General features: G+C 41.5%; 1 protein-coding gene across 1 annotated transcript in view; it reads left to right on the plus strand.

Moving 5' to 3' along the window:
• Positions 1-635: 635 nt before the first annotated feature.
• The window catches only part of SLC14A2 (solute carrier family 14 member 2), a gene marked incomplete at its 3' end in the record, with an annotated part of 61,626 nt that continues 50,225 nt past the window's right edge, over positions 636-12,036 (plus strand). The window contains exons 1-2 of the mRNA XM_081252236.1: positions 636-706; positions 4,889-5,079. Of these exons, the coding sequence (XP_081108362.1) occupies positions 4,900-5,079 (180 nt within the window). The 5' untranslated portion in view covers positions 636-706; positions 4,889-4,899. The remainder of the gene's footprint in view (positions 707-4,888; positions 5,080-12,036) is intronic.

The raw sequence follows: 12,036 nt of genomic DNA on the forward strand, positions 1-12,036 counted from the left end.
GCCTCAGTAACTCAGTTGAGTAGAAGATGACGTAAATGAGGCCATTTTAGATTCAACCCCCATGACAGGGTCACCGGCAGACTTAAACCCAACAAGCCACAGCGAGGGAGAGCTTCAACTGTGCACTGATTCACACCAAAACCTCAAGAGACCCCTCAAAAAAACAAAACAAAACAGAGGGGCTCCCCTGGTGGCGCAGTGGTTGAGAGTCCGCCTGCCGATGCAGGGGACACGGGTTCGTGCCCGGGTCCGGGAAGATCCCACATGCCGCGGAGCGGCTGGGCCCGTGAGCCATGGCCGCTGGGCCTGCGCGTCCGGAGCCTGTGCTTCGCAACGGGAGAGGCCACAACAGTGAGAGGCCCGCATACCGGGAAAAGAAAAAAAAACAGAAACCCCTCCATCACAGGCCCTTTCCTCTCATAATTGCAGGAATATGCCAGGGAGGGTGCAGCTTCTCTCCACTGGGCAGAGGCATGTTTTTACATTGCTACTGGAAACAGTCTTTTAGAGAAAAGAGCTAGAAGAAGAATTTCAAAATTAGTATAGTAGAGTGGAAGCCACGCTTTCTGATGTTGGGAGGTGAAATGGGGTCCAAGTATATGGACTGAGAACTCACAGTCTGGCTTCTAACACCCAGCTTCGCCTTGGTTGCTGGCTGACTCCGGCTCCAGCAGGCCCACAACTGGGATTTCCTGGCACAAGACAGGTGTGTATTTTTTCAGGCATTTCCTTGGCTGGAGTGCTCGCCTGCCTCTTGCCTGCTCAGCCAAGCCCTAACAGGAAAGCCTGGGCTGGTCTCCCTGAGGCAGGGAGGTTGGGGAACTGCCCTGTGCTTCGACAGCCGTCCCTGCATCCCCCCCACCCTGCCCCACTTTCCCTCCACGCTGACAGTCTGCTGACTCTCTCCCTGCCTCTCTACCACGGCAGCTCTGTGCCCCCTGGGGTAGCCTAAGGGCACACAGTAGGTATTCAACAGGGAGCTTCTTACAAAGAGGAAGGAGGGCCCAGTCTATCTGGGGAGCCCCCTTGCGGAACGTTGAGGCCTGGCTTTTTGGAGAGACAGGAGGCTGATCCAAACAACCGTTTCTGTCCACATTTCTGAGGGAGAAGAGGAGGTGCGGGCGGCCAAGGAGAGCGTTCTCACGCCAAGCAGATAATTATGTGTTCTTGGAAGCAGGTTTCATGGACTGGCTCAGAACTGAACTGGGAATGGGCTCTGAGGGCTGCCGCCTTCTGACGGGACGTGGCTCGGGCAGCGATTTCACTGTCCAGTTTTAACAAGTGGCCAACGCCTTATGGAAACTTTTGAAAGGCGTTCTGTTTCAGACCAGCCAGCTTGCACTTCATCTGGTTGCTTTAGCCGTCTTTCCCTTCAATTTGGGAGCACACTGAGGGAGGAAAATAAAAATCACTGAGCACCTACTGTGTGCCAAGAACCAAGTCAGCAGTTTCACTGTCCTAAGAACCCGTGAAAGAGGAAGAGACAGAGGCCCATGCAGCACCTCCTGGCAGAGAAAAGAGTGAAGCTGGGCATCTCAGCTTCCACAGCCTTTCTCTTTCCAAACAGTGACCTTCTCTTTACAAGGCCATTTTTGCTTCATGTCTCGCCCCTACCCCAAAGCCAAAATTCCCCCATTTGAACAGGATAAACATTCCCATGGCAAAGGAACGCTGTGTTCCCCAGAGGAGATGCAATCACGTTGTTCCTGCCGAGGTTATGTGGGCTTATGAAATAGGACACTGGGCTGAGGGCCTGGCCCTGGGCTGGAGGGCTGCCTGCCTCCCCCGCCTCCCCCAGCTGTGCCCTGCAAGGCAGTTGGAGTAATAGAAGGAGCCCAGGGTGGGAAACTGGGTCTAATCTTGACTCTGCAGCAAGCTGGTGGCTTCCCTGGGTCTCTGCTCCCTGTAGCCACCACAAGGCAGCAAGTTTGCTTCAGAAAGTGCACAGAGTTAATCCACGTGAGAAACAACTCTTGTTTTGCTTTCCTGGGCCTTGATTTCTCCATCGGTAATTGGGAATATTATCTGCATACAGGAGGGACTCAGGAAGAGAAGATGGAGGCTTTCTGGAGACACTCTGGAGAGTACTTCCATTGTGCAATCATTCATTTTTCCATAATCATTAAACATATATTGAGGGTTTATTATGTGTCAGGCTTTCTGCTGAGCAATGCAAATACAGAAATCAACAAGGTAACAGGCCCTGTTCTTAAAGGGCTCCTAATATATGCACACATTTTTCATCAAAAAAATATATAAATGTTTGAAGTCCCGCAGTTAGAAAGCAATTCCTACTCCTGTATTCCTGAGCCCCATCACTATGATTTTTTATCATATTTCCTTGATTATATAATATACCTCTTTCTCATTTTAACATTTCTTAAATCAGGGTGCAACCTGCAATTTTAATTGGCAGCATTTTCTTCTTTCTTGGTTATAGACAAAACAATGATATATCTTACAGTTGATAACATCTTAGATTCAATGAAATATGTTTGGGGAAAAAACTTATTTTTCAACTGGATTTTTAATGTAATTCACAGCCACTGAATTTAATACACAATTTTTCCAGAACATTTCTAGTTCATTCAGATATATAGTGTCATGCAGATCGTGTGTCTAGATATCTCACTGCCCCTCACGTTTTCAATTAGGTGACTTGGAAGGAATCATACCAACAGGCTGGGATGCTGTATCACCTCGTGGCCACCAGAGGGAGAGAGTGCATTGGGAAGGGACCGATTCTCAGGCTTGCGGGCTTTCCCTCTCCTAAACCTTTCCAGGGTGCCCCCTCCAGGGCAGTCTGAAACTCACTGAAACGCCACCTGCAAAGTCAAAATAGAGGAAAGGCCCTCTTTCAGAGCCATGGCAGAACGACAAAGGGGAGTTGGTGGGGTCTGAATGATGTTTGCTGACCCATGCTAAAAATCACCCATGGTTCAAATGAGCGCTTCCTGGGAATGAGAACAAGTGCTAGACACAGCAGAGTTTTGCCTCAAAGTGCAGAGCTGGTGGGCAGCCCCACACCTTCTTAAACCATTCAACACCTGAGACCCACGGTGATTTGTAAAGTTCCCCCACTCTCGCAGTTACCTGTAGCCTTCCACCCTTCCTTCCCCCTTTTCTTCCTTCCCTCCTTCTCCTTCACTTAGCTACTTATTTATTGAATACCTACTATGTGCCAGGCTCTGTGCTAGGAGCTGGGATACATCAGTATAAGGAAAAATACTGGGTCCCATGAGAACATGTGACAGGCGACCATCCGGGAAGGCATCACTGATAGGTGATAATTGACACAAAGGGAAAAGTAGGAGTCACCCTAGTAAAGAGTGAGGGAGAAGCCTTCCAGGCAGATAGACCAGCATTTACAGAGACCCTGAGGTAGAAAGTGCTAGAAGGAGGACAGTGTGGAGCCCAGAGATGAGGGGCAGGAGAAGCACAGGGCGGGCTAAAGCATAGACGAACTTGGTGATGCAGAGCCTTGAGCACCATGTTAAAGATGTGGCTTTCCCTCTGTAGCCACTGAAGGGATTTAATCAGGAAACAGACATGAGTAGTCTTGAGTGTTAATATGATGACTCTGACTGCCTGTGGAGCACGGCTTGGAGGAGAAATCTGAGAAGAGGTAGAGGTGATCATTTGAGAGTTATTGGAGAAGTGACAAGAAGTAATGACAACCAAGTGGTGATACTGTACCTCAAGGTGTATCTTAGAGATAGAATTACTGGATTCAGAGAGCAGAAGAGAAGGGAGCATGAAGTTTGACTCCTGAGTTGTCTGAAGGAGCAGCTTGGAAGGGGGAGGGGACTTTTCCTGGGCTGGGCCCCTTTGAGGGAGGAGGACAGGGCTTGGGGAGGGAACATTATGAGTTGTCTCAGTGTATTAAGTTTAAGCTGCTTCGGGAACATCCACATGCAAGTATGAAGTAAAGAATTAAATCTATGAATCTAGTGCTCAAAACTGGGCTGGAAATGTTAGATTTGGGAGCTACAGGTATGTAGATGGAAGGTTAACCCATGGCAGCACGGACCAATGAGGAAAACTCTAGCTCATACTGAGATGAGACTGTGGGCAGATCCAAAACCACCTCCCAAAGAAGCAATAAAGTCAAAGTCAAGGAAGACGTAATTGAGCTGGAAGAGGCCAAGCAAGAATGGCTGAGACAGGAAGAGGAGAAGTACAGAACTACCAGGGGGCAGCTGGACTAAACTGGAAACTAAGGACGCTGGGCAGAGGTTGTTCTAAAACCAAGTCCTGGCATAAGCCCTGGCCCAGTGGTGAAAGGAAAAGGAGCCCCCCATAGAGGGACCAGTGCACATAGCCTCCGAGAGATCATAGCAGAGCTGCTTACTGCTCCTGGGGAAGGGAAGGGGGCAGGAGTTGGAAAGGGCACTGAGGGCAGAGGGGAGAGAGGGGGCACTGCAGGCCAACTGTCAGCAATATAAGCTGCACAGCAACTAAGAAAACAAATCTCTCTTAGACCCCCATTTGGTTGGAAGACCCAGATCCACATGTATGTATCAAGGGGGAAAATATATGTACAACTAATTACCACAATAAGAGAGTACAATGGACGATATGAAAGGTAGAGAAAAAATATTTTAGTGATCAGGAAAAAAAAAGAAATCTAGTCTAACTGGGTGGTCAGGGAAATCTGCACAGCAGAAATGGACTTTCTTCTGGGCTTGGAAGAATGGGAGGATTTTGAAAGGTACAGGTCACGTGGGTTGAGGAATGGCTTCAGGCCCCTCTGGTAGCCCAAGAGACTGGAGGAGTAGGTCCTTTGTGTCAGGACAGACCTCAGTCCTCCTGGGGCCTCCATCCAGCCTTGGTCAAGTGCCTGAGGCCCCATCCTGACTCACCTGCTCTTTCCCTTTTCTTTCACCAGTCACATGATCCATGAGTGGCCGCCGCATGGAAGAGATGTCTGACACTCACATTCACAGCAGTCCTCTCCTGGCAGAGCCTCTTTCCAGCAGACACAAACTCTACGAGTCAGAGCTTAACAGCCCTAGCTGGCCCTCAAGCCCCCAGGATACACACCCGGCCCTGCCCCTCCTGGAAATGCCTGAAGAAAAGGTGAGGAATGTCCCTCCCAGGGTGTTTCCCAGGTGGATGGTGGGAGGAAGAGTGTAGAGAGATGCTCTCCCAGCACATGGGACCTAATGCCATGGAAGTGTCACCGCTGGGGAGATTCTGCCCCCCAAACGTGCTCACACCCCCAATCAGCCCTACTTGGCCTTAGATGGAAAATGTGGCCCTGTGTGCAACATGATTTTAAGGACAAGTAGAGAATGCACACACACACATACCAGTCTTCCAACCAGTCCCCAAAATCTTTCCCCTTACACCTGCTCCCTTGAATTACTCTACTATCTCCAAAAGGAAGCCCTCATTCAAACACAGGCCTTTAGCACTCCTTGGACCCAGAAGCACCAAGGCAGCCTGGCTAGCTACAGATTCAGTGGAAGAGGACCCAAGACTGCTTAGGTTTTTTAATGAGATGTAATTCAGGTACCATAAAATTCACGCCTTTAAAGTATACATTACACTGTTTTTTAGCGTATTTACAAAGCTCTGCAAACGTCATCATTATCTAATGCCAGAATATTTTTATCACCTCAGAAAGAAAATCCACACTCATGAGCAGTCAGTCCTCATTCCATCCTCCCCCCAACCCCTGGCAACCACCAATCTACTTTCTGTCCCTATGGATTTGCCTACTCTGTACATTTCATATAAATGGAATCATATAATATGTGGCCTTTTGTGGTTGGTTTCATTCATTTAGCATAATATTTTTGGGTTCTTTCAGTAGATCATTCCTTTTTATGGCCAAATAATATTTCATTGTATGAATATACTGTAGTTCATTTATCCATCAGCTGATGGACATTTGGGTTGTTTCTGCTTTGAGGCTGTATAAGTAGTAATCCTACTATAAGCATCTGTGTAGAAGTTTTTGTGTGGACACATTTCTATTTTTCTTGGGTATATACCTAGAAGTGGTATTTCTGGGTCATATGGTAAATCTATGTTTAACATTTTAACAAACTGCCAAACTGTTTTTCCAAAGTGGCTGCATTAGTGTATATTCTCACCAGCAATGTGCACATCGTGCCACTACACCTCCTCACCAAAATGTGTTGTTGTCTTTTTTGTTACAGCCTAGGTGAATGTGAAATGGCATCTCATTGTGATTTTGATTAGCATTTCCCTAATGGCAAATGATGTCGAACATCTTTTCATGTGCTTACTGGCCACTTGTATATCTTTTTTGGAAAAATGTCTTTTCAAACCTTTTGCCCATTTTTATTTATTTATTTATTTATTTATTTATTTATTTATTTATTTTTTGTGGTATGTGGGCCTCTCACTGTTGTGGCCTCTCCCGTTGCGGAGCACAGGCTCCGGATGCGCAGGCTCAGCGGCCATGGCTCACGGGCCCAGCCGCTCCGCGGCATGTGGGATCCTCCCAGACCGGGGCACGAACTCACGTCTCCTGCATCGGCAGGCGGACTCTCAACCACTGCGCCACCAGGGAAGCCCCCTGCCCATTTTTAAAATTGGGTTATTGGTCTTTTTATTGTGGAGTTGTAATCATTCTTTTTATATTCTGGATATTAGACCCTGTCCAGGTATATAATTTGCAAATAATTTCTCCCACTCTGTAGGTTGTCTTTTCACTTTCTTGATAGTGTCCTTAGAAGCAGAGTTTTTAATTCTGATTAAGTCCAATTTATCTATTTTTTCTTTGATTGCTTATGCTTTTGGTGTTATATGCAAGAAACCACTTCCTTATCCAAGGTCACAAAGATTTACTCCAATGTTTTAGTCTAAGGGTTTTATAGTTTTAGCTCTTACATGTAAGTCTTTTATCCATTTTGAGTTCCCTTTTGTATATGGTATTAAGTAGGGGTCCAATTTTAATATTTTACCAAGTGGATATCCACTTGTCCCAGAATCATTTGTTAAAAAGATTATCCCTCCTCCACTGAATTGTCTTGATATTCCTATCAACAATCAATTGACTATAAATGTATGGGTTTGTTTCTGGATTCTCATTTCTATTGAACTGATTTATATGTTTATCCTTATGGCAATACCACACCACCTTGATCACTGTAGCTTTGCAGTAAGTTTTGAAATGGGAAAGTATGAGTTCTCCAACTTTGTTCTTCTTTTTCAAGATTGTTGTACCTATTCTGAGATCCTTAAATTTCCATATGAATTTTAGGATGCAACTTTCAATTTCTGAATAAAAATAAAAAGGCAACTGGCATTTTGATAGGGATTGTGTTAAATCTATAGATCAATTTGGAGAATATTGTCATCTTAACAATATTAAGTCTTCCAGTCCTTAGACATAGGTTATCTTTCCTTTTATTGAGTCTCTAATTTCTTTCAGTGATATTTTGTAGTTTTTAAGTGTACAGTCTTGCACCTCTTTTGTTAAATTCATTCCAAAATATTTGATTCTTTTTCATGCTGCATAAATAGAATTGTTTTCTTAAACTTATTTTTTATTGTTCATTGCCAATGTATAGAAATAAATTTGTTTTGTATATTGATTGTCTATCCTGCAAACTTGCTGAACACATTCATTATCTCTAATAGTTTTTTTGTAGATTCCTTAAGGATTTTATGTATAAAAGGATGTTCCATCTTCAAATAGAGATAGTTTAAATTCTTTCTTTCCAACATGGGTCCCTTTTGTCTGTTTTCTTCTTACCTAATTCCTCTGGCTAGAACTTCCAGTACAATGTTGAATAGTAGTGACAAGAGCACACATCTCTCTTGTTGCTGATCTTAGAGGGAAAGCATCCAGTCTTTCACCATTAAGTTTGATATTAGCTGTGGGTTTTCATTATTAGGTTGAGGAACTTCCTTTCTATTCCTAGTCTGTTGATTGTTTTTTGTCAGGAAAAGTTGCTTAATTTTTCAAATGGTTTTTCTGTGTTTATCAAGATAATCATGTGAGTTTTTTTCTTTATTCTATTAAACAATCTGTTGATAGTTTTTATAGGTCGAAACAGCCTCAAATTCTTAGAATTCTCTTTGGGTCATAATCTTTTTTATATCCTGCTTGGATTTGTTTTGCTAGTATTTTGTTAAGGATTTTTGCATCTATATTCATAAAGCATATTGGTCTATAGTTTTCTTTCTTGTGATTACTTTGTCTGGTTTTGATATCAGGATAATAGTAGCCTCACAGAATGTGTAAAGAAGTGTTCCCTTCTCTTCTACTCTTTAGAAGATATTGGTATTAATTCTTTAAACATTTGGTGCAATTCACAAGTGAAGCCACCAGGACTTGGGGTTCGGTGGGAAATTTTGGTTTGGTTTGGTTTGGTTTTTAACTAATTCAGTTGCTTTACTTTGTTATGAGTCAGTTCAGATTTTCTATTTCTTCCTGAGTCAGTTTTCGTAGTTTGTGGCTTTCTAAGACTTTATACAGTTCATCTAGGTTATCTAATTTGTTAACATACAATTATTAATTTCTTTATAATCCACTTCCTTGTAATCCTTTCTTTTTCTTTAAGGTTAGTAGTAATGTACCCTCTTTCATTTCTGATTCTAGTTATTTCAATCTGCTCATTTTTTTCTTTGTCAAACTAGTTAAAAGTTTGTCAATTTTGATCTTTCCAAAGAACCAACTTTTCTTTCCTTCTACTTGCTTTGGGTTTAATTCGCTGTTATTTTTCTAGTTTCTTAAAGTGAAAAGTTGGGTTGTTGAGATAGTTCTTCTTTTTTAACATAGGTGTTTATAATTACAAATTTCACTCTACTCACTGATTTAGCTGCATCCCATAAGTTTTGGTGTGTTGTGATTTTGTTTTCATTCATCTCAATGAATGAAATATTTTCCAATTTCTCTTCTGATTTCCTCTCTGATCCATGGATTATTTAGGAGTGTGTTGTTTAATTTCCACATATTTTCCAAATATCCTTCTATGTTTGATTTCTAATATCACTCCATTGTGACCAGAGAATATATTGTGAATGATTTCAATCCCTTTACTGATATTTTTATCAGTAAAAATGTTTTACTTATTTTATGGCCTAACATGGTCTATATTGGAGAAGGTTCCATGTGCACTATAAGAGGTATATTCTGCTATTGCTGGGTGAAGTGTTCTATAGATATGTATTAGGACTAGTTAGTTTATAGTGTTGTTCAAGTCTTCTATTTCCTTGATCTTCTGTCTAGTTATTCTATCCATTTTTTCAAGTGGAGTATAGAAGTCTCCAATTATTATTATTGAGTTGACTTTTTCCTCCCTTCAATTCTGCCAATTCCTGCTTCATGTATTTTGGGGCTTTGTTAAGCATGTAAGTGTTTATAATTCTTATATCTTCTTCATAGATTGATCCTTTTATCATTAAAATTGTCTTTCTTACTCTCTAGTAACAATTTTTGTCTTAGCAAAAGATCTATTTTGCTGATCTTAGTATAGTCACTCCGGCTTTTTTTTTTTTTGGTAACGGTTTGCACAATATACCTTTTTCCATCCTTACAATCTACTTACATATTTGAATATAAATTGTGTCTCTTGTAGACAAGATATAGTTGTATAACTTTTTAAATTCTGTTCTGCCAATTTCTTTTAATTGAAGTGTGAATCCATTTATATTTAATTTATTACTGATAAGGTATGATTTATGCCTGCCGTTTTGTTATTTGTTTTCTATGACTTTTTTCTGTTTCTCTATTATTTCACTATGCCATCTATTGTCTTAAACAGATATTTTCCAGTGTATCATTTTAATTCTTCTGTCATTGTTTTCTATATGTTTCTAGTTATTTTCTGAGTAGTTGCCCTGGATATTACAATTAAACATCTTAGTTTATAACAATCTAGCTTGGATTAAAACCAACTTAATTACAATATTATCCAAAAGCTGTGTTCCTATGTAGCTCTATCCCCACCTCCTTTGTGCTGTTACTGTCATACAAATTACATCTTTATACATTGTATGCCCACCAATACAGACTTACAATTGTTTTATGAAGTTGTCTTTACATCAGAAGGGGAAAAAAAGAATTACCAAAGATACATTTATACTGTCTATTATATTTACCTATGTAGTTACCTTTACTAATGCTCTTTATTTCTTCTTGAGATACTAGTTTCCTTCTTAGTGTCCTTTCATATCAGCCTGAAGGACTCACTTTAATATTTCTCATAGGCAGGTCTACTAGCAATAAATTCTCTCAGGTTTCATTTATCTCAGAATGTGTTAATTTCTCCTACATTTTAAAAAAACTGTTTTACTGAATATAGAATTCTTGATTGGCAGTCTTTCTTTCAGCACTTTCAATATGTCATTCCACTGCCTTCTGACTTCCATGGCTTCTGAAATTGGGTGTTAATTCTATTGAGGATTTCTTGTATGTAATGACTTGATTCACTCTTGCTGCTTTCAAGAGTCTATACAAAATTATGCTTGTCTTTGATTTTTAATAGTTTACGATATGTCTAGGTGAAGATCTCTTTGAGTTTATCCTACTGGAAGTTTGTTGAACTACTTGGATGTGTCTATTACTGATTTTCATCAAATTTGGGAAGTTGTCAAATATTCCTGCCCCTTTCTCTCTCCTTCCCTTCTGGAATGCCCATTATGCATATGGTGGTACACTTGATGGGTCCCACAGGTCTCTGAGGCTATGTTCATTTTTCATCTTTCTGTTTTCTTTCTGTTCCTCAGATGGGACAATCGCAATTGACTTGCCTTTAGGTTTTCTGATTCTTTCTTCTGAGTGCTCCAAGCTGCTGTTGAGCTCCTCTAAACAAATTTTTCATTTCCATTTTTATACCTTCCAACTTCAGGATTTCTATTTGTTTCTTTTTTATAATTTCGTGTTTATTGATAATCTCTATTTAGTGAGATTGTTCTCATATTTCTCATAATCTCCTTTAGTTTTTAAACATGGTTTTCTTTTGTTCCCTGATGATATTTTAAGGTGATTTAAAATCTTTGTTTAATAAGTCTGGCCTTCCTCAGGGACAGTTCCTATTGATTGCTTTATTTCCCTTGTCTCATACTTTCTTGTTTCTTTGCATGTCTCATAATTGTTTGTTAAAAAACTGGATGTCAGGCTTCCCTGGTGGCGCAGTGGTTGAGAGTCCGCCTGCTGATGCAGGGGACACGGGTTCATGCCCCGGTCCGGGAAGATCCCACATGCCACGGAGCAGCTGGGCCCGTAAGCCATGGCCGCTGAGTCTGCACTCCGCAACGGGAGAGGCCACAACAGTGAGAGGCCCACGTACTGAAAAAAAAAAAAAAAAAAAAAAAAACTGGATGTCTTAAATAATGTGACAACTCTGAAAATCAGATTCTTCCCTCTCCCCAGGGTTTGTCGTTGCTGGCTTGTTTGTTTAATGGCTTTTCTGGACTAGTTCTGGAAAGTCTTTATTCTTTTGTCATTTGTAGCCACTGAAATCTCTGCTCAGTCAGCTTAAAGTTTAACTAATTATGGGACAGAGATTTCCTTAAATGCCTGGGATCAGTAAGCTTCTCAGTCTTTGCCAAGGAGAGCTGTCTGTGTGTTGGGGCATCTTCAACACTCACCTAGGCAGTTTTCAACTCCACCTAGCCTTTAATTTCTGCTTCCATAGAGATTCAAACTCAGCCAGAGGTGAGAGCTTAGGGCATTCTCAGGTCTTTCTTGAGCATACACACTGTCCTGGGCATGTGCAAGCCCTACACATGCATGAGGTGTTCTAGATTCACAGCAATATACCCAAGCCTTTTAAAGCCCCCTTTGGATATCTCATTCCCCAGTTTTTCCTTTTAACTTTTTGATTAGCTTCTTGTTTTCCTCAACTGTTATCCACCACCTCCGGCACATTTTTTTCCAGTGTCCTCATTGCCTTAATGGAGGAGAGAATTTGAGGAGGTCCTCACTTCACCATTTCTACTGACATCTTCAAGACATTTAAGTTTTGATGCAGTGATGAGGTTAGAGAAATCTGTAGACCATCAGTATACAATAGTAATATAATATGAGCCACACATGTAAGTTTAAATTTA

This window comes from Mesoplodon bidens, assembly GCF_964165515.1.
Source record: "Mesoplodon bidens genome assembly, chromosome: 13".
Lineage (NCBI taxonomy): Eukaryota > Metazoa > Chordata > Mammalia > Artiodactyla > Ziphiidae > Mesoplodon > Mesoplodon bidens.